Source organism: Lissotriton vulgaris, chromosome 2_1, assembly GCF_964263255.1.
Source record: "Lissotriton vulgaris chromosome 2_1, aLisVul1.2, whole genome shotgun sequence".
Classification (NCBI taxonomy): Eukaryota; Metazoa; Chordata; class Amphibia; order Caudata; family Salamandridae; genus Lissotriton; species Lissotriton vulgaris.
The window spans coordinates 737,468,515-737,494,617 of record NC_141687.1 but is presented as its reverse complement, the minus strand read 5'-3'; the positions used below and the strand labels follow the sequence as shown (position 1 = coordinate 737,494,617).

The following is a 26,103-nucleotide window of genomic DNA, read 5'->3' as shown; positions in this document are numbered from 1 at the left end:
TTACAAAACCTTGAAAATTCAATGAAAAAACCATAGGTTATAGGCCATATATAGTTAGGAATTAGCATTTACAAAACCTTATTTTACTCGCATAAAACCATTGAAATTCCATATATAGTTAGCTAACTATAAGCGCTAACTATATATCGCGCACCCGCAATCCACTGCTGATGATGTCACATATTACATCATTCATGACATGGTCAGTGACATCACTGATGACATCACTGATGACATCTCAAATGACATCACTGATGACAACTCAAATGATATCAATGATGACATCTCAAATGACATCACTGATGACAACTCAAATGACATCACTGATGACATCTCATTTGTCATCACTGATCACATCACTCATGTGATAATACAATGAACCTCTTCAGACTCTAATATAACCTTACATACACTCAGTATAAACAGACACTCACAGACTGTCACTCATCCATGGAGTTACTCACACACCTAGTCAGTCATGCAAAGAATCAATCACACCTCTATTTCCTCAACTATACAGTTATTCACATCTTACTTATTCAAACATATAATAACACATATTTACTCTCTTATATAATCCCTGATACAAGCTCACAGTGATCGATACAGCCACTCACACATTCACTGGCTCTTATGTTCAGTTATTTATATATCTCAACTCTCACATGTATTGTGTTTTACATACGTACTTACTTGCACATGTAGCAATGAGAAATCCATTCACTCACCAACACACCCATGCACAGTCAACCGCTCATATAGCTGTTTCCACATGCACTCTTGAACTCATACTCCTAGTGAATCAACTGCTTACACATCTATGCACAGAGTCACGCACCTCCCAGCCACCCACACACACACTCAGCCACCCATTCAAATATTTGGGCAACCAATCAATAACCCATATGGCTACTCTTATAGCTACTGATCAACACAAGCAGCAGTTTACACAACAACAAACATACTGATGCACGAATTAAGACAGTTTAGTCACTAACCCATGCACTCAGTGAGACACATTTAATCACTCACTCATACAGTCAGTCATGCACCTACTAAATTCTTCATCCAGACACTTATACATCCACTCATTCTTCAATATGTGAAACATATTTTAACTTTACAGAAACATACAGTCACTGGATGTTGTAATCAGTGATGTCATCAGTGATGTCACTGACCATGTCATGAATGATGTAATATGTGACATCATCAGCAGTGGATTGCGGGTGCGCGATATATAGTTAGCGCTTATAGTTAGCTAACTATATATGGAATTTCAATGGTTTTATGCGAGTAAAATAAGGTTTTGTAAATGCTAATTCCTAACTATATATGGCCTATAACCTATGGTTTTTTCATTGAATATATATATATATATATATATATACAGCTGCTGAAACGCGTTGATATAAAAACCGATTGACCTAACCCGTCTGGGAGCGCTGGACGATTATTTCCTGAAAAGGAGGATATCTTATTCTGAATATATATGATGTGATCAAGGCTCCGCTGAGCCGAAACGTCGGTGACTCTTTCTGCTAAATAAAGATCTTTTATGCACCTCGAGGTCCGTGTCCGGAGTCTGCTTGCTGGCTGTGCAAGCGCGCAAGCTAGGAGACAAACGGAGTACAGGATATATATATATATATATATATATATATATATATATATATATATATATATATATATATATTTCCATGGCAGACATCTTAAATAGAATACAACAGAACTTATTATATTAGTACTTGTTTTGTGGTATTGTTTCTCAATCATGTTACACTTTAAGACTCCTGGAAGCATGATTCACCTCGCTTTCCCTAGAGATGCTTTTTCTCGCTCACATCACACTCTTAAACTTCAGGAAGCATGATTCATAATGTGTACATTACGTTTAACCTCCGAGAGAATTTGATTCTGTAAACAGTGAAAGGCATGTATTTATTTCACCAACAGTGCTAACATTTAGTCCCAACATGATACACCTCAGCTCCATTGACAATGACGCCTAAGTTTGACATTTGAGTTTCAGTGACGACCGGTGCAGGTAAGAGTGGTGGGGTGGGGGGAGTTGACAGACAATGAGGTAATATAAAATAAATAAAATAAAAATACTTAATGGGCACTCGCCGGTAAGTGGTTTTCTTTTTTAATTTTTTTTCTTCTCCTCGTCTGTTTACTACACCCCTACCGCTATGTCCTGTTAAGTTTATATACGTCTGCACACCTCGTTTCTTGATATTCACCGGTTTAGAAGTTTTAAACTTGTCTTCTTTGGTACACCACTTCTGATTCTTACTCATACCTTTTATTGATGTTATTTATTTCCATTCTCATATGGAAAAAACCTGATTTTGGATTCTCTTGGTTGGTACTCCATTTCTGAAAAGTTGTTGTTTATTCGTTGTTTTTCCGTTCCTCAGGATTATGTATCCCTTGATGAAGGGCAAGGCCTGAAATGCACTGGGATATAAAGGGCGTGCATGAGCATTCCATGACTATTTCATGGGATGACACAATATTGTACATCCTTGAATGAAGAGCCATGCATAATGATAAAGAAATAAAGAAATCGTACCAAGAATAGTGTGGGTGAAGATTGAATACTTGAGAATGGGGGCAATCAATTGGATTATGATTGACCAATCAGAAGAGTGCATGTAGCGGACACTGCTCCCAGCCAGGGAAAGTGCATTTGAATTACCTTATAAAGGAACTCAGCCTCCAGTCTTTATCCTCTAAATGGTTGTGGAAGTCTTCTGTGTCTTGTAATAACTGTTAATTTAACAGCATGAGGTTCTTTATCTCATATATCACTTTAAGGTATTATTGTCCCTGCTTTGCTAACAGTTTCAGCTAAACTGGAAAATCATTTTATATTTCCTGAAATTCATTATGTATATAGATCTTTTGTTTATAAAAAGATTTAAAAGAAAAAATAAATGACTAATATGTCAGACAGAAAAAATATGAGAATTGAAATAGTTATCCTAAGTGACAGATTTTAACATGTGAGAGATGCACCCACTTATATAGAGGAAGTCCCTACGTAGCTAGAAGCGGCGGATCCCTTACTGGGACTTCTTTCATAGAGACAAGTACATCTTTTGTCGTAGAAATAAGTTCATGTTTGGCAGTGGATTCATTCACTCTGCCTAAACCAACAGTTAGTTCTCACTACCCTTCAAAGTAGCAGACAGATTTCAAGATATGTCTGGAAACACAACTAGCAATAATTTAAAGGTCTCCCTTCAGTTGTACGTTCAAGAAAACTATATTGCACACCGAAGGAATAAAGAACTCCCATCCTTTGAGGACAAATGCTCTATGGCTGAATCATGGCCCTTCATATCCCTTAGAGATTGAGAAACACATTATAATGGTGACTAGGAACATTAGTGCTCGGGAGGTTACCACGATGGTAGCCACATCAATTTGGCCTTTTTTCTCTATTGTAGTCACATTTATTACTCATCTTATCTCTAACAAGAACCAAACATTGGATGTACTTGTTGGTTCTGACAACAAGGTTCACTCTTAGTTATGAACTGCTACTTGGACTTTATTTTTTTCTTTTGACAGGATGGCTTGTCATCTATTTTCGGAGTTTTGCTTTAATCTATATAGCCACCAATGTCTTGTATGGGAAGTTGCTGTCCTAAATAATCTCCCTAGAGAACTCCATCTCCACAAAATATTTAGCATTATCTATAATGCTAGATTTACCTTCATAAACCTGTGTGCATCAGTGTTTTCCTAATTTCAATACATTGTGCGCAGATTTTGCATAAATGGATACATAGCATCTGGGAGGCACTGGAGATGTAACACATAGATGTGCGATGTCATCGAATAACAATATTGGTTTAATGTTCTTCACAACGCAAGCATTTCTTGCACCTTCGATTTCTACGATGAATATTCCTACCCTATAAGCACACTAAACCTAGCCCCGCTGTGGTGTAACAAAACTTGAAGGGGCCCCCCAGCAATATTCATGGAGGGGCCACCCCACGATACCGGCCCAGTCAAGAGCTCTCAGGTCGGGTGTCGGCAGCCCATGCACTGGACATCGGGGCCACCCCGCACCGTGAGGGCTCCTGGAATTATTGTTACGCCACTGTGCCTGGGCATACTTTATTTACCTGGGCTGTCACTGTCCTCCCCTTTCACTGCCTCAAAGTCCCCTGTGAATGAAGCTGTGTTGCATGTATGTGATTTACATTAACAACAGATTATGCCCTAGAGCATCCTACCTCATGCATCTCCTCAATTGAGTTTCTGGTGAAGGCGTTGTACTCATTTATCATTGAATGCACGTGGCAGTTCGTTCTGACGGCCATGCTGTGAACCCTGTGCCACCGGTCCTTTTCAAGCTTGTCTACTATCCTTGTCAGCTCTGTACTGATGATCCACGCCCTTCTCAACAGGGTCTCCAGGTTATCGACGGCACTGTGCTGCGCAGACAAGATCAACTCGCTGGCAGTATCGTCGTCTATGCTGATAGGCTTCGATTGGAGGATGCACATGCATTCACATTCGGTCATTAGCTTCAGGTCCTCCATCCATCGTTGGACCGAATCCACTTCAATAATATGCAGGCTAAAGTATAAAAATAAAATAAAATACAATTATCATTGATGTAGCGGAAACTGCATTTTATTTGTAGGGGTGCATTATATTTGTACCCACATAAAATTCTTTGTTGTGATTAACATGGAGTGTTATAATTTTAAAATGTTATACAGTGAAATATGATGTGTTTAGGGCACTGAATAGTAACTAGAAGAATTAACATAGAAAGTAAATGTAACTAGCAGAAAACATTAATGTGAAGAACTCGTGTTGTGCAACTGACAATCCTTCTTTTATTGAATCTGTTTATTAAGGTGTCATTTTTTTATGTAGGTAGGAATACTAAGGGAACGTATCTTTATTTCTTATGGAATTCCATAAAGCTCATATGCCATTTCCTTATGTTAGCGGAATCTTGTAGATTTGAAATGCAATTTCCCTGGAAGCGCTCACATCAGAATTTCACCTGTGCAGTGGATTTCGTTCTTTCTCACATTTTGTGTTGCAGTTGGAAGAAGCACCCTTGTTAACTAGAATAATGTATTTGTTTTATTAGTCATGCAAGGAAAAGAGACACATTGTAATCTTAAGCCAATAAGTGAAATTGTTGTTTTCACACCAGATAGGACATGCAAATCAAGGTCAACATGTTACAGTTCAGGAATACCGATATCCTGTGGAAAGTTACCTATGAAGATAGTGTTCAGAGTGGATGGCGTGACCTGTAAGGACTCTTGGGAAAAATACCTGTGTTAATGTGATGCTGGAGTAGGGAAAGTACCCACTTCTTTTCTACCTTTGGAGAGAGAGCATCTTAGAACAAGCTCTGTCTCAATAACTATCCAACCTATCGATGGTGGAGAGACTTCTTAGGAAGACTCAACATGAGGACACCTTCAGAGGACTCGGAGAGGTTCTTTGAGTTAAATCTAGGAACCGCCCCAATCGAACTAGTTTGGGATGCTTATAAGGCTTATTTGAGGGGGTGATTCTGGCCATTCAATCCACGAGGCAAAAAAAATTCAGGGCTAAAGTATCTGAAATAGAAGCAAAAATAGCTAAGCTAGAAGCTGATCTCTTAGCTCATAACCATCATTCTGAATCGAGTATCCAACGAGAGCTAGCAATATGTAAATCCCAACCAGAAGAGGTGCTCAATGCTAGACTTAGGAAACGTTGGCAGGCTAGCTCTCTTGCTCAATTTGAATATGGGGAAGCCAGCGGGAAGCTTTTAGCCTGGAAAACAAAAAAAGAGCAATCTAGAAATAGGATCAAAGAAGTATTGTCTTACATAACGGGTGAGACCTCAGATAACGTTTCTGACATAGAGGAAGCTTTTTTTAATCATTTTGAGCAGGTTTATAATGAAGACCTATCTCCGCAGGATAGCTCAATTCAAACATGGTTAGAGCAATATGCAGACGTGAGAATTGAAGACGAGGCATCTAATAACTTAAATGGAAGCATAAGTCTGAAGAAAGTGGTCTGTGCAATCAACTCGGGCAAGAGAGGTAAAGCACCAGGCCCTGATGGGTTGCCAGCAGAGCTAAATAAAATTCTGGCACCAGTTGTTGCCCCAGTCCTCTGTAGGTTGTTCTCTTCCATCTTCGAGGAAGGAGGGAATATCCCCTCATCATGGAATGAAGCAACTGTGGTCCTTATTCTCAAACCAGCCAAGCCAGCGGTGCATTGTGATTCATACAGGTCAATCTCTCGGCTGAATCTTGACTATAAGATCCTTGCCAAGATTTTAGCAGAGAGATAGAATGGCGTCGCTGGTAATTTAATGCACTGTGATCAGAAGGGATTTGTGAGAGGTCGGTCCATCCAGAATTTGACTCAAGCACTAGTGGGAGCAATTGATATGGCATCTCTTTATAAGCTCCCTATGGCCATTATTACACTTGTAAATTGGGCTTATCTAACTAGAGTATTGGAGAGATGTAATCTGGGTAAAAAGGTCTGTAGAGCTATCTCGTGTGTAATCTTTCTGCACCCATAATTATCCAAAGAGGGACAAGACAGGGATGCCCCCTCTCGCCACTGCTTTTCAACTTATATATAGAGCCCTTGGCGGAGAAAATCAGGCAAGATATGAATATTGCGCCTTTCAAATTTAGAAATTGGGAAAAAAAAGTGTCACTCTATGGAGATGATATGCTCATATATACGTCCGACCCAATACAGGCAATCCCGTTAATCTATAGTGCTGCCTCCCAGTTTTGTCAGTTCTCTGGATATCAGATTAACCAGTCCAAATCAGAATGCATGGTGTGGAATTTAGAAGTACATCTTCCTATTTTAAAACACGAGATAAGATATCTAGGAATCCAAATTACCCAGGATATTGAGCAATTAACTGATAGAAATCTCGAGAAAGTAAACACGGAAATTGTAGATTCTTTAAAGGGCTGGTCTCTTCTTCTTCTTACATTAATTGGAAGAGTAAATATCATAAAAATGATACTTCTGCCCAAATAATTTTTTTTATTTCAGAATATCCCTCTAGTTTTTAAGGAAAACAAGCTTAGAAAAATCCAAGCCAAATTTAACTCTTTTGTATGGGCGTCAAAGGGTATCAGGATTTCATGGAGGAAACTGCGTAGGGAAAAAGCAAAGGCGGTTTGTGCGCCCCAGATTTGAAGCTCTATGCGTGGACTCTATTACTCAAAGCAGGGATTATGCTTTTCAATTGTCCAGATGGATCAGAAGCAGGCTTAATGTTCAAGGAAATGTTGACAGGAATCCAAGGGGGATTACATAGTTTCTTATATAAATATGGGGACCCGCGCTTCTTTAAAAAGGTCTGAATGAAGATGCAGAGCGATATGGCTCTTACTTGGGCTAGAGTAAGGAAATCTCTGAAATTAGCATACTATACAGCTATGGCTCCTTTTTGGGATTCTCCGGGCTCTCCAGAGTGGATTAAGGACATTCTCGCAAAACCTTTGCTGGATGCTGACATAAAGTACTGGTTCCAGCTAATGCCTGAGGGGATGCTCTTATCCTGGGATGAGATTTCTATCTTGACTGATAATAACCTATCTAAGCTTAAATACTTTCAAATAAAGAGCTGGAGTCAGGCTGTGGGATCGCAAGTGGGAATAACAAACGTTTTGGAGGACTTGCTTCAAGGGAAGAGCAAGAAGATAAAGACAGCTAGCTTGTATTGGGCCATTCTAGAAGCAGAAGACGGCGATTTCATCCTGCCAGCTCACATTCTGGACGCAGATCTGGAGCAGCTATTGCAAGTATCTTTTGACATACTACACACCACAGTATCTCCCGCCAATTTAAAATGCAACCATTTCTTCTCTCTCTACAGAGTTTATTGGTCCCCTGCTAAGCATTCTAAATTTTTGAAAGGCATTACCCCCTGTTGTCCAAAGTGTAGGCTGGAAAAAGCAGACGACCTTCATATATTTTTAACATGTCCGGTCTTGTATAATTTCTGGTGTGCGGTATCTGAAGGTATGGGAAAAATGTTTAATTTCAATATACAGGTTAGTATATCACTCATAATTTTAGGTATTTTTTTGGAATTATGAATCACTTTCTCGAGATGTTAACAAGTTGTTGCTGTACTTAATTATACTTGCTCGCAGAGAAATGTGTAAATCCTGGTTAAAAAATACCGCACCCACTTATCTAGACTGGATTAATGCAATTAAATATACATTGAACCTAGACAGGGGTAATTGGAAAAGGAAAAAGCATTTTTGGAGTCCGTGCATTCCTTGGTTGGATAAGCTTTAAAAACAAAGTCCAATGATTATGCCTTTTTGCAGAATAAAATACCCTAAGATCTGTCCCATGACTGGCTAGTTAGAACAACTGAATTGGCCTTTCTCTTATTAGGGTTTCTGCAAAAAGTGCTTCCAATAAGATCTTCGGAGCTCATAACACAGACCGGGGTACATCTGCTGCGTAGCGGATGGTAGTAATTGAATGTACTTCGAGAATATCTTTTGGCGTATGAAGAAGAAAAAAAACATGCTGATACCTTTTTATTCCTTTTCTTGAGAAAGCTTAAGTAGGGATGTCATGTTAGTGTGTGGATAGATTGATGCTTTATTTTCATCAATCCTCGATGCAGGGAAATTTGGAATCAAGCGTTTTGATCCCTTGCATTCTATTTCTTGAGCATGTTGCATGCCCCAACTTTATTAGCTGATTTGTCTTTATGCCAATTCCCATGTATTTTTAAACTCTAGTTTCGAGGTGTGTTTATTTTTGGCTTCCCACTAAATTACATAACCTTACGTAGTGGTCTGTGGTCACTGTGTTAAGAGAAATTCCTGTTGAATTGATAATGACTTCCTCTGCTCTACGCTTACACACTTCAGAAAAGAACCATCGGATTGTGATTCTAGAACAGGTACAAAACGTATGGTCCTGGCCCTACCAACATGATACTGGAGGGCATACATCTTTCAAAATAAAGCAATATTACTAGATACCATTGTAGTTTACTACAGTGCCTTTTTAGACACTCCCAATTAGCAACAAATGAATTATTGTTTAAGGCAACCTACAGACTTCGTAGATGTAGGCAGGACCTAGGGCCTTTGAGAACTGATGACGCAGCAAGGCTCTGGGAAAACATCACTTGTATATTTTGATGGCAGGAGCTACAAAGGAAATGTCAAAGGCCTGTTGGCAGCGAGTTAGCCATCTGTGCGTGGTTAACAGACCATCAAACAAATTAATTGACACTTAAATATCTTAAAAGAGGTGAATGATGCTGGAGCAGTATACATTTTCTGTGACGTTGCACTAAACAAGTGATTAAAAACCTTTGTTTTTTACAGCAGTAGCAGCTGGTCAGTGTTTACTACTACACATACACTACAACCAAACATATCAGAGTTCTTAGCATAGGGTGACCAGATTTTAAGAAGCTAATACCTGGACAGGTCTGACATAAAAATAGGACTATAGTCTTTCGCTTTACTTTTATGCCTGGCCTGTGTCAGTTTTTCCGTGGATATGTAAAAAAAACAAAAATTATATATATATGTGACCAAGAGCCCGTGAGCTCGAAACGCGTCGTTTGTTTATGCCCTAAATAAACAACTTTTCCGGTACCTGGTGGTGTGGCTCGTCTTCCTTTTCTTGATCGAGAGGAGTCCGTGGATATATATATATATGTACATATATATATTTACTAGCAGCCCGTCCCGACATTGTCCGGGAGCAAAAGGCTGCTTCAGGGCCCCCGCCCGCCCCGCAGAAGAGTTGTCTGTGCAAGTCCTGGCCCTGTTCAACTGATTTGGGCCACTTGTGTTATTTTATTAATTTGTATGTATTGTTTTCCGCGTTTTATGTTGTCCGCAAGATGTGAGGAAAGTGTTGTGTCACCTGTTCAATGTTTTTTTTTCTTTCGAAGGCTCTTTCCGTGTGTTCGTTTTTGTATTCCTTCAAAGAAGTTTCCCTTTCGTTTTGTCAATTGTGTGGTTAAGTCCTGGCAGTGCTCGAGTGATTATCGGCAGTTGTGTTATTTTCGTTATTCGTATGTCTTATTGTAAGCGTTTTATCTTGTCCGCAAGATGTGACGAAAGTCTTGTGAATGCGCAGTCAATTGCGTTTCTCCGTTAAGAAATGTCGGCTTTTTTTGTTCGTGTTTACCCCCCTGTGACGTCGTTGGTCAATGACCAATGGTAAAGACTTTTTTTTTGGTAATCCAAAGTCGTGTGTGTGTTTTCTTTAGTGCGTTGTGATTGGTGTACTATGCGATTAATCCTGCCCCCTGTGTGGCGTCATTTGACACTCCTCGTCGATGGAAGGCCCGCCCGGTTTTTAATGCGAAGGCGTCAATGTTGTCTGGGTAACTGCAACGAATGTGTGTATATTTCTTATAGCGCGCACCTCTGCTGTTTTTGTATATTGGTGTTATCGCGCTGTATGTGTGAATTTAAATTCATTGAAAGCGCATTTCCGCTGTATGTGTTGGGATTTGCAAATGTTTGTTAGGAATTCATTGAAAGCGCATTTCCGCCCTATGTCTGCATATTGTGCGTTCTAAATTCAGTGAAAGCGCATTTCCGCTCTATGTGTGCATATGTAAGTGTGTTGTGAAGTCGCTTGGCCTATGTTTATTTGCACTTGGCACGGCCTTGTAAACGCCCACATTTGTTGTTTGAGACACCCACAGCCACGGCCACGCCCCCAAGGGACTACTTTACCACTTTGGGCGTTTTTGCTTTTTTAATGTATATGGTGTACATATCTATAGCCTATGTCCTTCTGCCACATCTCCCCTTGCAAATGGTGTATTGGGTGTAGTGATTGGTGCATTACTTTTGTAGTTTACGTGGCTCAAAGGTTTGTGTTCTCTCTTTATAATAGTAGTATAGATATATATATATATATATATATATAGTTAGGACCTAGTTACCATAGGAAATCCCCAACATTCTATTAGGAATAATTTTGGCGCGGATTGAGGAATCTGCATGTAATTTTCCTTAAAATTGCTTCGCTACGCTCGGCTCCTTCCCTGAAAGTTTCGGAGGGATTCGTCAAGCGGGGGCCGAGAAAAAAGGGGGGTCCCAAAATGTGTTTTCCCCATGTTAATTTCCTTAGGGACCTTTAGACACGGCTACAGCCCGAACTTTCTGAATGGAATTACACCAAACTTGGCAAAATGGTAGGGCCTGGTATGCAGATGTGCCTTTGCTATGTTTGGTGAAAATCCCTCCAGTAGTTCTTGAAAAAATTTAATTTGATTAAATTATATATCTATATGGAATGGAATGGAATGGAATGAGGATTTGTAAAGCGCATTGGCTACCCAGGGGCGTCCCAGCGCTGTAAAAAAAGCTAGGGCTGAGCCGGAGAGGCTGGAGTAGGTGAGGCTGAGTGAGGTTTTAAACCGAAGTTTTGCTGAATATATATATGCTCACCGTACGCGCACTGTACGTGTGCAGTACGCGTACCGTACCTGAGCGAGTTTCTGATTGGCTGGCAGTCGACTGTCAACATTCTAAACTGTCCAAACCAGGAAGTGTTGGCCACCATCTTGTTTTCAGGAGTACTGAGGCACAAGAGAACCCAAAACAAGAATGGAAAACACGAAAAGGGGGCAGGGTAGAGAACCCCCAACCCTCTAGCCCTTCTCAGGAGGTCCCGAAAGGACCCCCAAGGTAAAAAAAAAAAATATCAAATCGCGGGGTACGCGCACTGTACGCGTAGGGTACGCGTACCGTCCGCATACCCCGCGATTTAAAAAAAATAGAATTAGTATTTACAAAACTTTTGACATTTAGTGAAAAAAATATAGGTTTCACGCCTGATATAGTTAGGAATTAGCATTTAAAAAACCTTGCAAATTCACTGAAAAAAACATAGGTTTCAAGCCTTATATAGTTAGGAATTAGCATTTAAAAAACCTTGCAAATTCACTGAAAAAACCATAGGTTTCAGGACTTATATAGTTAGGAATTAGCATTTAAAAAACTTTGCAAATTCACTTAAAAAACCATAGGTTTCAGGCCTTATATAGTTAGGAATTAGCATTTAAAAAACCATTGATGTCATCTGTGATGTCACTGACCATGTCATGAATGATGTAATATGTGACATCATCAGCAGTGGTTTGCGGGTGCGCGAAATATAGTTAGTACAACTAACTCTATAGGAGCAATTTCAATGGTTTTTTAAATGCTAATTCCTAACTATATAAGGCCTGAAACTTATAGTTTCAGGCCTTATATAGATTTCACTGCGTCACTTTTAGGACGCTGTTGCGTCAAAATCTTGCACTTGCCTCACAGCAGGCGTAAGACTGACACAAGCCCTTTCATATGGGGCTTTCCCCATGTGAAAGGACGCATTACTGGAGTTGCGTCACTTTGGTGACACACTCCAGCAATGCGTCACTTTTGCGCTTACAGGTACGTCAGAAATACTGACGTATCTGTAACTCCTTGCGACATGATTCGTCATACATTAAATATGACTCATCAGGAATGTCGTAAGGAGTGCGCACTGAAAAGTGACGCATCGCTGTTTTCACGCAGCAATGCGTCACTTTTCATAAATGAGGCCCCCAGTTTATTCACTGTGTTACCTTTACGACCCTTTCTTGCATCAATACGTCCCTTTTGCATACATTACACCTGACGTAGGAATAATGTGGCGCAGGGGCTTACAAAGTGACGCAACTACCTAGATGCGTCACTTTGTAAATATGACTTAATAAGGTGCATTTTTTACAGCACTGGTGCGTCACAAAAAGTGACGCTCTGGTGGTGTTAAAGTGACGCATGACCTCATAAATGAGTCCTTCAGTCTTCTACTCATGCATCATATTAAATTTATGACGTATTATGTTGGAAGTTCTTACAGATACGTCAGTATTTCAGACGTATCTGTAAGCGCAAAAGTGATGCAGTGCTTGAGTGTGTCACAAAAATTAAGCAACTCCAGCAATGCATCCTTTTCCCATGTGAAAGGGCCTGCACGCCTGCTGTGAAACAGGCGTAAGATTTGGACGCAACAGCGTCATAAAAGTGACGCAGTGATATGTCATAGATTTCACTGCGTCACCTCTACGACCCTTTCTTGCGTCAATACGTCCCTTTTGCATACATTACACCTGACGTAGGAATAATGTGGCGCAGGGGCTTACAAAGTGACGCATCTACCTAGATGCGCGCACTTTGTAAATATGACTGAATAAGGTGCATTTTTTACTGTACTGATGCGTCACAAAAAGTGACGCTCTGGTGGCGTTAAAGTGACGCATGGCTTCATAAATGAGGCCTTCAGTCTTCAACTCCAGCAATGCATCTTTTCTTACCCTTCCACACCCCCGTTCCTTTTCAACATTTTCATTGAATATCCACATTCCCCATATTCACTCTTCTTCTCCTTACTTTCCTTCCCAACACTCACCATCTTTCAGTCCCCCTACTTCACTTCCTTTCTCCTCTCATACCTTTCTGTTCTTTCCTACTCATTTTCCTTTCCATTATCAATGCACTCCATTTCACTTACTCTTTTTCATTTTTTTAAGAATATAGCTCTTTGATGAGAATTGGAGGTAGTTCTGAAAAGAACTTTTTTTTTTCTTCTTTTTTTTAAGAACAGAAACAAAAACAGGGAATGGAAACTGCTCAACAGGAGCAAAAAAAACAAAAAAATTAGGGATGGGAACGGCAGTGATGGTCCTCCAATGCTCGAACCATGAGCAGGACACTTTGCTCCCCATAGGTAAGGAGTTGATCGCAGTATCTGCATTTCAGGACAGCATTGTTGAAAGCAGGTTGAATATTTGGCACGAGCTCCTGCGATCGCCCCCTCCCAGAAGTAGTTGCTCCTCCGGTGGATGTAGAGGCCCCATCACTGAAAACCTCTTGTGCCAGAGCCCTGACACTTTCCCGGGCAAAATTCTGGGGGTGCTTCCTCTCCACATGCCGTATCATTGTAAAGTTCCCAAAAGAATATTTTTTTGGGGGGTCACCCTGTGACAGGACTTGTTTGCAGATCCTGCACTCCACTTTTGGAGCATTCATCTTTTTCTGGTTAGGTGGTATTTAAAAAAAATTCCAAATGAAATGCTCCTTCACCTTTGGCTGAGGAGGCTCTTCATCGATGAAATCACGCTCTTCATCACTGCTGGATTCTTTGGCAGCCATGGTAAACCAAGAAATATCTAGGAGCAAAAAACAGGTCTTTCAGTCACAAAAGTGAAAGAAGAAGTGAAGGAAATGGGTGGGGATGTCATTCTTTGTAAAAAAAACTGTTAGCAACCAATGAAAAGTGTTAATTTAAGGTCACATGACTTGACGCGCTGACGCTGCACGTACCAGAGCGCTACCGGGTGCGTATACGCGGCGCGAACGTAGGCACTTCCGGGGGCGCACACGCGGCGCGAACGTAGGCGCATACGCGGCGCGAATGTAGGCGCTTCCGGGGCACATACGCGGCGTGAACGTAGGCGCTTCCAGGGACGCTTACGCGGCGCGCTGAAGTGACGTTTTGATAGTTTCACGGAAATGCAAAATCATTTTCATTTCCTTTTAAAAAAAACTGCTTTTATATGTATGGTACTAAATGTTTTGCGTTATTATTTACTTTTCATTCATATTTGTTTTCACAAACGAAAGTAGCGCTCTGGGTGCGCTTTCCGAGAGCTTACCGGAGCGCGCACCCAGAGCGCCCCAGGAAAAAAATGATAAAAAAACATAATTAAAATTAAAAAAAAATAATTAATACTTACACAAAACAGCAAATAAAAAAAAATCATAGGTTAGAAACTCGATATATAGAAAGGAATTAGCATTTAAAAAACCTATGAAATTCACTGAAAAAAACATAGGTTTCACACCAGTTATAGTTAGGAATTAGCATTTAAAAAACCTATTAAATTCACTGAAAAAACCATAGGTTTCACACCAGTTATAGTTAGCTGGAAATTTTACTGACATAAAACTATTGAAATTCCCACGTTATAGTTAGTTGGACTCACTATAACTTGCGCGCCTGCAATGCACTGCTGATGATGTCACATATTACATCACTCCTGACATGGTCAGTGACATCACTCATGACATCACTGATGACACCATCCAGTGAATGTGTGTCAATGGTTTTATGTCAGTAAAATTTCCAGCTAACTATAACTGGTGTGAAACCTATGGTTTTTTCAGTGAATATATATATATATATATATATATATATATATATATATATATATATATATATATATATATATTATATTACCTACTGGCGTTCGCCAGTAGGTATATATAGTTAGAATTTTTTCCCTATGGGACTTTTGAAAATTCTATGTCTAATAACTTTGGCGTTTGTGGATGGAATCGGCTGAAATTTTCAGGAAAATGGCACATTTTGTTTCTGAGCAGCTCCTGAAAATTTGGTGGGGTTTCGTCAAGGGGGGGCTGAGAAAAAAGGGGGGTCCCAAAACGCGTTTTTTGCATTGAGTTTTCCATAGGGCGGTTGGACTCACTTTTATCTCGAACGGCTGAATGGATTTGCACGAAACTTGGCAAAATTGTAGGGACTGTTAGCCCGATGTGCCTTTGCTAGGTCTCAATATATGTGCTCCAGTAGTTTTTGAGAAATTAACGTTCAAACCAAGATATATATCTGTAACAGCGCTCTGGGCAGCGATCCGGTCCGCTTACTTTTCGCTTATCGGAACTTTGCGCGCAGAAAGCTGATTGGCTCTCCGGTGTCTGTCAACATTCTAAACAGTCCGGAGCGGACGCCATCTTGTCTCTCGGTAGGATCGAGAGAGAAGAAGAGGTGGAAAACGAAGGGGGAATTTAATGAAAGGGGGCAAGGTATCCCCCTCTTGACCTCCTAGGAATGTTGTTGGGGTTATTAAAGGGTCCCGTGGGGAAAATAAAAAAAAAATGATTTTTCACGGTAGAAGCGCGGCCGCGAACTGGTAGCGAAACGGGAATTCGCCATTTTGTGCTTCGTAAATTAAATTACTAGTTATAAGTGGGTACGGGAGACGTATCCTAATCCCCTATGTTTCCTGAGGGTGGGTGAGGAGGCTGATATATGTTGATACATCTCTTCCAGCGGCTGTGCGTGAGCTTTTTTTTTTTTTTTGCTGCGTGACAGTCCGGAGCGGCCGCCATCTTGTCTCTCGGTAGGATCGAGAGAGAAGAAAAGGTGAAAAACTAAGGGGGAATTTAATGAAAGGGGGCAAGGTATCCCCCTCTTGACCCCCTAGGAATGTTGTTGGGGTTATTAAAGGGTCCCGTGGGGAAAATAAAAAAAAAATGATTTTTCACGGTAGAAGCGCTTCACGGGCCGCGAACTGGGCTGCAAACTGGTAGCGAAACGGGAATTCGCCATTTTGTGCTTCGTTAATTAAAGTACTAGGTATAAGGGGGTGCGGGAGACATATCCTAATCCCCTATGTTTCCTGAGGGTGGCTGAGGAGGCTGATATATGTTGATATATCTCTTCCAGCGGCTGCGCCATCTTGCCTTTTTTCGAATGCCACAATTTTGTCGTGCACGGCAGCCATTTTAGATGCCAGGCTGGTCCCAGGCTATCACCTACCCCTGCGGATGTAGTTTATGGCCCCAGCTGTAGAGAATTCAGACATGCCAATTCTCCTGATTCAGGCGTGTGAGTACTGATTTCAGTGCTAGTCTCCCGCCTCCCGATTTCTGCAAGCAAAAACCCGGGGGCATATTACTAACAACTAGCGATAATTTTTGTCTATAACTTGTTTAGAGACAAAAATTATCGCCGCACATCGGCGATTTTTATCGCAGATAAACCTTGCTATTATCGCAGAAAAGTCAGCGATATTCATGTATTATCGACCTAATGCTCTTAGCCATGTTATCCACCTCCCATTGGATAACATGGCTAAGAACTGCTCAGGGCAGGTGTTAGCTTTTGGAGATATTCGCGCTTAGTGCGAATATCTCCAAAAGTTGGTAATAGAAGGTAGCGATGTTAGGGACTGTTTCCAGTCGCTAACATCTTGGCACGCCACTTTGCATGTCATTAGTGATAAGTATCACTGACATGCAAAGCCGGGCCCAAGATGGTCGCTATTTCCTTTTAGGTGTCACTAACTGGTGTTAGCGACAGCTTGATAATAGGGAAATAATTTTATCTCCGCTTTCATGGTTTTTAAAGCCAAAAAAGCGGAGATAAACCCCCTTGATAATATGCCCCACGATTCCTTGGGGGTTTCAGCTGATAGGGCTTGGTATTGTGTTACATGGTAATTTTTCCATGAAACGTCAGAGGGTCGATGTAGGGGTTCTAGAAGAGGTGATAAACCATTTAAGCCTCATGAACAAGCGCATGGTCTTTTAAAGATTTCTGAAGTACTCGGGGCGGCGGTGTGTGTGTGCCCTCTTTCAGGAGCGGGCGGGGGGGCACTGCCAGCAACTTGCCAGGTCAGGTAGTGTTCAACACGTGCATCACCCTTTCTCTGCCTGCTATTGCGCTCCATGCTTCGGAAAGGTAAGAAAAAGAACGTGCATTTGAGTTTGAAATGTCCGATCCTGCAGCAGCACACTTCCAAAGCCCACACATGACAATAACCCGATTCAAGGCCCCATTCACCCGTTTTTCAAAAAATAGATAACACTCCAACAAAGTAAGGTTATAAAACTTTATTAACTTTTAACGATAATGAACAGAACAAAAACTAAAAACATTTAAACATTTATTAACACAAAAAGCAACAATGGTTAGAAGCTGTCTTTTGTGCGAATAGTCCCAAGGCAGCACAACGTGCAGAGTTCTGGACGGCACCCAGGTGATGTCGCCTGGGTGCCGCACTGGTTTAGGGATCCTACAATGCTGCTCCGAAAATTGGCGTGGGGCGTCCCGGGTGGGGCGGGGGGAGGCCTCGTCAGTAGCGGTCTGTTGTGCGAATAGTCCCAAGGCAGCACAACGTGCAGAGTTCTGGACGGCACCCAGGTGATGTCGCCTGGGTGCCGCACTGGTTTAGGGATCCTACAATGCAGCACAGAAAAACAGCGTGGGGCGTCCCGGGTGGTGCGGGGGGAGGCCTCGTCAGTAGCGGTCTGTGTCCAGTGTCACATGGCTGACACAACATGTACGACAGGCACCCAGGTGATGTCCAGTAAACTGCCGCACTGGTTTTGGTATCCTACAATGCTGCTCCGAAAATTGGCGTGCGGCGGCCCGGGGGGGGGGGGGGGGAGGCGGCGTGAACGGGCCTCCCCAGGTGGCGGCCATTCAGCTGTTTACCGCCCGCTCTTGCGACTACAGCGTCTCGCTCACCATGTAGTTGAGTTGTTCCCACTCTTGCGGTGCAGCGATAGGCGGCTGCCACATGACTCTTAAAATGGCGGACGGCTCTTCGGTTTTGGGCCTGGTCCACTGAAATGGCCCTGGGACACCTTGGAAGTCGGATGCTTGCCTGCTAGGGCTTGGGCTCCATTCTCGAAAAGCGTCCCCTCAGCCGTGAAGATTGTATAAAAGTCTTGGGGGCTCCCGACTCCCGCAGGCTTTCGGTGGGGAGCGGCTGCCATGATTGCTCGCGGAATGACCACGACGGAGCCACGAGATGGTGGTGCTCTCATGCTGACGCCAGCTTCAGTCTGAATGATCCAGAAACAAGGTGGGGCTTTCATCGTTTGGGAAAAAAAAATGTTCTAAACCAATGAAAAGTGTTATTTTTAGGTCATATGACCAAGCCTTCCATCTTTAGGAAACCAAAAGTAAAATGAACCAATGAAAAGTTTTATAAACAAGTCACATGACCTGTTATGCGACATAGGGCTACAAAAAGCGTAGAAAATCCGTTGGCACGTGAGGCGGCGTCAGTAGCGGACCGATGTGCGAATAGGCCGAAGGCAGCACAACGCGCCGAGATCCGGATGGCACCGAGGTGGTGTCCAGCAAATTGCCGCACTGGTGTGGCCATCCTACAATGCTGCGCCGAAAGACGGCGTGTCCAGCTGAATTGCGGTCACTGTTGCGGTACAGTGACTCGAACGCGCCGAGATCCGGATGGCGCCGAGGTGGTGTCCAGCAAATTGCCGTACTGGTGTGGCCATCCTACAATGCTGCGCCGAAAGACGGCGTGTTCAGCTGAGTTCCGGTCACTCTTCCGGCACAGTGACTCGAACGCGCTGAGATCCGGATGGCACCGAGGTGGTGTCCAGCAAGTGGCTGCACTGGTGTGGCCATCCTACAATGCTGCGCCGGAAGTCGGCGTGGGGTGCCCCGTTGGCTTATGAGGTGATGTCAGTAGTGGACTGATGTGTGAATAGGTCGGAACCAGCACAAGGCGCCAAGATCCGAATGGCAAGTCCTGGATGTTGAGTGCCTCAGTTGAGATTTCTGAGCAGTGCTTGTAGAACTGTCTGAAGCTTATTTGCACCTGCTGCAGCTTCACTAGGTCCGGCGGAACTTGTTGCTTTTTCCTTTCTGCTTCTTTTCCTACAATGCGTTTCTTCTGAAGACACGACCAGGTCCCTGAATGTGTGCAGGGGGACGCTATTGAATGAATGAACGCGCCGAGATCTGGATGGCACCGAGGTGGTATCCATCAAATTGCCGCACTGGTGTGTCCATCCTACAATGCTGCGCCGAAAGTCGGCGTGGGGTGCCCCGTTGGTTTATGAGGTGATGTCAGTAGCGGACCGATGTGTGAATAGGTCGGAACCAGCACAAGGCGCCCTGCACTGTTGAGCCTTTTTCAATGTCTGTTTTTTGTTCTTTCCCTTCCATCAAAAACAAAACAAAAATACAAGGCGCCAAGATCCGAATGGCAAGTCCTGGATGTTGAGTGCCTCAGTTGAGAGTTCTGAGCAGTGCTTGTAAGACTGTCTGAAGCTTATTTGCACCTGCTGCAGCTTCACTAGGTCCGGCGGAACTTTTTTCCTTTTCCTTTCTGCTTCTTTTCCTACAATGCGTTTCATCTGAAGACACGACCAGGTCCCTGAATGTGTGCAGGGGGACGCTATTGATTGAATGAAAATGGCGGCTTGACACAAAGCTGACTCAAGCGTTACTGTTGGTGCTATACAGACAAAAATTGGTTTTCAGTTTGTACATTCTTCAGGTTTTTTTTTCCATCCAAGTCTGATTGAGAGTTTGTAGAAAAATGGCTTCAGATTTTCCACATACTACTCTTCAACATTCTTCCTAAATGTAACAATGTGAAACTCACTAGGAGAACGGCTGTTTCTGTTTCCTTTCAAAATGCTGCCACCAATATTTTCTGAATGGAAGACATCATCTTGTAACATAAAGGGCCGAAAGGGGTTCTGGTCTGGCCGATGGTTGGTGGAGACATTTTGACTATATCTTGGACCTGCCCGGCCTCGCCCAAAATGGCGCCGGTATAAATGGGACTCGTAACTCTTTGCCCGCAAATGTATATCTAGAAAATGTTATTGTAAGTGGCCCTGTCGTATTTTAATTACAAAATGTACGTCCACCGATACCGCAACTGTTAGACACCTTTGTTCTTGTCACCTAATGGCCCGCTCGTTACGTTTTTCTACAGTGTAAATGTCTCCTCATCATATACGATTTGAGTTTGCTCCGTGGCCGGCCCACGTGGTTATAGGCCCGTATTTGTATACTGACATTTTCACAATAAAGGTTTTTAAAACAAAACACGGTAGTAGTATTTTCATTTGTAAAGTTTTTACTTTTAGTGACTGTTTTCGAATCAGTAAAAGGCAAGTGAAATAAAGCAGTCCAATTACATGACGGATAAAAGGTATAATATGTAGGAACGCAGTAAAGATAAATGGTCAAGGGCAGTTGTGTTTTTCATGTCTGCAACATAAAGTGATCGATAAGAATCTGATAATCAGGCGTATCGGCGACTAAGACAGCAGGCCGAATCTCTTTTACTCAACGGCTCCGTCATGGAAGGAAGAAACGCCCTTTTTCTCGAAAAAGGAATATATTTTACTTGCCAGACAGTTGTAAATTTTCCGGGAAAGTACATTAGCCTGGAATATTATAACATATGTTTGAAAAAAAAATATTGTTCGAAAATAATAAAAAGCGTAATTTTTAGGTCATATGACCAAGCTTTTCATCATTAAATTAACAAAAGTAAAATGAACCAATGAAAAGTTTTATTAACAAGTCACATGACCTGTTATGCTTACGTTACGCGCTGCGCGCCGCGCCTCGGATCACTTCCGGGTGCGCTAACGCGGCGTGTCATAAAACGCATTACGCGACAACGTAGGTCAAGAATATAGTCTAAATGTCTCCACCAACCAGCGTTCAGAACACAACCCCTTTCAGCAGTCCAAAAAGTTCTGTTAAATGACAACAGAGGGGACAGGCAACAAGAACCATCAGTCAAAGAGGGGAGGGCAAGTTCTTCTCTTCCGGGTCATGTTGGGGCGCTACCGGAACTGATCGAATTGGTAGTCTACAGTGTTTCTGGATGTTTCAGACTAAAGCTGGCGTCAGCATGAGACCACTACCATCTCGTAGCTCCGTCGTGGCCATTCCACGAGCAATCATGGCAGCCGCTCCCCACCAGAAGCCTGCGGGAGTCGGAGGCCCCCAAGACTTTTGTAGAATCTTCACGGCTGAGGGGACGCTTTTCGAGAATGGGATCCAAGCCCTAGCAGACAAGCGTCCGACTTCCAAGGTGTCCCAGGGCCATTTCAGTGGACCAGGCCCAAAACCGAAGAGCCGGCCGCCATTTTGAGAGTCCTGTGGCAGCCGCCTATCGCTGCACCGCTAGAGCGGGCGCATCTCAACTACATGGTGAGCGAGACGCTGTAGTCGCAAGAGCGGGCGGAAAACAGCTGAATGGCGGAAGAGGCACAGTGTAGCAAAAGCGGGCGGAATGGCAACTAAAACGATAAAGGGGCGCCTCACTACAGCTTGTCTTCAGGTCAAACGGATTGTGGGACAAGGTCCAGAATTGAAGAGTCATCAAAAGGCAAAAAGTACCGCCGGACCCCGGGAGCCGGCCGCCTATGTCGGGGGCGATCTCAGGCTACACCAGTGCTATAAGACTTGGGGAGGGTGTCGGAGCCAAGCGTCTTCTCCGAGTCCATGGCCATCACAGCGCCCCTCAGGGGCCTCCGTCAAGCTGTTTAGGAAGGTAACATATCATATTGTTTTCTAATGCAGTCAGGTCCACAAACGACACTCACTTACTTTGAGAATAGTGAAGCTGCAGTAGGAGGAAATAAGCTTCAGACAGTGTTACAAGCGCTGCTCAGAACTCTTAACTATGGCACCCAACATCCAGAACTTATGCTATTTGAGAATGGTAGTGACATCGAAGCATCTCGGGGACCAAAACCATTAACGTACTTTCACGTATGAAAATCTTACTTGGGGAGGGGGCAGGAGCGAAGCGCCCCCTCCCAGTCAGCGCCACCACACCGTATGTTGAAAATCTGAAGCCATCGTTCTACAAAGTCAACCAAACTTGGATTGAAAAATCTAGAAAAATGTACAAACTGAAAACCAGTTTTGGTCTGCATAGCATCAGTAACAACGCTTGAGTCAGCTTTGTGTCAAGCCGCCATTTTGATTCAACAAAGCACAGGCATTGAAAAAGGCTGAAATTCAGAACTCTAAACTATGGCACCCAACATCCAGGAGCTTGCTATCCGGATCTTGGAGCCTTGTGCTGTTTTCGATCTATTCACACATCGGTCCACTACTGACATCTTATAAACCAACGTTATGTAAATAGTTTTTTAATAAAATGTTTTACCCTATTTCTTTGCTGGTGTGTTGTCTATATTTTTAATATTTGCATAGGGTTTGTCATTATTTTGTGCGGGATGGGTGATGGAGCCGAGCTGTCTTGCAGCCCTCATGGTGTGGAGCTCAGTTCATCTCACTATTTTCGTATTTCTCAAGAAGGGTTGTTCCTAATATTTCTATTTTAGCGAGGTCAAAAAGAGATCCAATTAGTGGCCTACTGATTTTGCTCGATTACTTTTATTTTTTTACACGATTTTTCACTATCTGCAAAGACTAAACAGAGTATTGCGACTTTGTGCTTGTTTGTAAATAGAGAATGATCCAAAGAGAACCAATTCTAAAACAGTAAATGCTTGGACAACAATCAATCAAATGGAGAGACAAGGAGGTACGACGGATTACAACGGGGGTAAAGGCCTGCGTTAACTACCCTTCTGTATCTGCAAAGAGAGAGTACTAACAAAGGCAAAAGAGGGGAGGGGGGGGGGCAGCGTTCAAAGCACATCAGCGTGCATAAATACGAAAATGTTTTTATCTATCACGTACTTGACATTTTAAAGCTTTTCATATTTGCTATTAAAAAACCAATGAAATTCACAGAAAAAACCATAGGTTATAGTGGATATATAGTTAGGAATTTGCATTTACAAAACCTTGAAAATTCAATGAAAAAACCATAGGTTATAGGCCATATATAGTTAGGAATTAGCATTTACAAAACCTTATTTTACTCGCATAAAACCATTGAAATTCCATATATAGTTAGCTAACTATAAGCGCTAACTATATATCGCGCACCCGCAATCCACTGCTGATGATGTCACATATTACATCATTCATGACATGGTCAGTGACATCACTGATGACATCACTGATGACATCTCAAATGACATCACTGATGACAACTCAAATGATATCAATGATGACATCTCAAATGACATCACTGATGACAACTCAAATGACATCACTGATGACATCTCATTTGTCATCACTGATCACATCACTCATGTGATAATACAATGAACCTCTTCAGACTCTAATATAACCTTACATACACTCAGTATAAACAGACACTCACAGACTGTCACTCATCCATGGACTTACTCACACACCTAGTCAGTCATGCAAAGAATCAATCACACCTCCATTTCCTCAACTATACAGTTATACACATCTTACTTATTCAAACATATAATAACACATATTTACTCTCTTATATAATCCCTGATACAAGCTCACAGTGATCGATACAGCCACTCACACATTCACTGGCTCTTATGTTCAGTTATTTATATATCTCAACTCTCACATGTATTGTGTTTTACATACGTACTTACTTGCACATGTAGCAATGAGAAATCCATTCACTCACCAACACACCCATGCACAGTCAACCGCTCATATAGCTGTTTCCACATGCACTCTTGAACTCATACTCCTAGTGAATCAACTGCTTACACATCTATGCACAGAGTCACGCACCTCCCAGCCACCCACACACACACTCAGCCTCCCATTCAAATATTTGGGCAACCAATCAATAACCCATATGGCTACTCTTATAGCTACTGATCAACACATGCAGCAGCTTACACAACAACAAACATACTGATGCACGAATTAAGACAGTTTAGTCACTAACCCATGTACTCAGTGAGACACATTTAATCACTCACTCATACAGTCAGTCATGCACCTACTAAATTCTTCATCCAGACACTTATACATCCACTCATTCTTCAATATGTGAAACATATTTTAACTTTACAGAAACATACAGTCACTGGATGTTGTAATCAGTGATGTCATCAGTGATGTCACTGACCATGTCATGAATGATGTAATATGTGACATCATCAGCAGTGGATTGCGGGTGCGCGATATATAGTTAGCGCTTATAGTTAGCTAACTATATATGGAATTTCAATGGTTTTATGCGAGTAAAATAAGGTTTTGTAAATGCTAATTCCTAACTATATATGGCCTATAACCTATGGTTTTTTCATTGAATATATATATATATATACATATATATATATATATATATATATATATTTATATATATATATATATATATATATATATATATATATATATATATATATATATATATATATATATATATATATATATATATATATATATATATATATATTCAAGCTCAGCAGTCCCCTCAAAGGTCAAAAAGAAGACTTAAGCACTCCGGGTAAGGCGACAGGATTTATTTAACGCCTACACGTTTCAGACAAAGTCCTTCCTCAGTGTCAGCAGCAAGCTGCTCGCGGCTCATTTTTGTAAACGCCCTCATAAAAACTGAGAGCGGACTCAATTTAGGTGCACACACATTCTGTTAGAAACACTGGTAAAACGTGGCAGCCATTGTATATATATATTATAGACCAACAGTTGTCCGTTAATCAATAAACAACTGGCTGAGGCCCATGGTGGTGGAGAAGTGTGGCTCAATGATTAGAGCGGCAGACCCTGATGCAGAGGTCTAGCCTGGACCAGGGTTCAATTCCCCGCCTCGGCGGGTCTTGGGCTCAAAATTCCACGGACCTGATAATTCTCGCCTCGCTGCCTATTCCAATCATGGAATCCCACTCTGCAACTCTGGGCAATAGCTTGCTTAATCTCCACAACGGCCCCCACAACGCTAAGGATGTCTGACCTCCACCTTGACGTTTGTGAAACTCGGTTAGTGTGCACGATGCCTGGCCGTAGTACTTTGTTTAGTTGCTTTAAAGGTTGTGGTGCGGATTCCCGATTGGAGGACTCATGTCCGATACCTCCAGTTGGAACTCCGATCTATGAGTTATATAGTCGACATGGAGTGGGTCCTATTGCATATAATGATTGCTGGGTTCGCTATACAAAAGATGACGGTGTCCTTAGTTGGCCACCTCATGGTAGTTTCGAAACAGCAATTTTGGATAATCCTGAAGCAAAATTGTTCAAAAAGAAGTCTAGGCCGGCCATGTTTGATTCCTTTCGGTTATGGCGCAAAGAGTCCAAGCAGAAAGAAATCAAACAGCTTAAGAAAAATAAGAGAGAAGGTATCGTTACGACGATGAGAAATGCAGAGCATTTTCAGCGAGACAAAGAAGAGAAGGAAAAGGAAGTTTTTGATAGACTACAACGTATGGCGGTGGATAAGTGTTATCCCGTTCTACCATCGAGTACTGATAAGAAGGGAGAGGAAGCAGTGGAGGACCCTTTGTTGTCCTACCTACTGAAGTCACCACCTCCATATGCACAGGATACTACAGCTCCTGTGGTTCCTCCTGTTTCCCAACCTGTTGTTCCGGCAGCTGCTGGTCAGCCTGTCGCTGGTCC

The 26,103-nt window shown here is 42.2% G+C and overlaps 1 protein-coding gene across 1 annotated transcript in view; it reads right to left on the bottom strand.

Annotated features, from left to right (window-relative positions):
• INSC (INSC spindle orientation adaptor protein) overlaps positions 1 to 26,103 on the bottom strand; it is a 1,175,511-nt gene that overhangs the window by 720,530 nt on the left and 428,878 nt on the right. Inside the window, exon 2 of the mRNA XM_086958676.1 lies at positions 4,257 to 4,602. Within this exon, the coding sequence (XP_086814802.1) occupies positions 4,257 to 4,602 (346 nt within the window). The remainder of the gene's footprint in view (positions 1 to 4,256; positions 4,603 to 26,103) is intronic.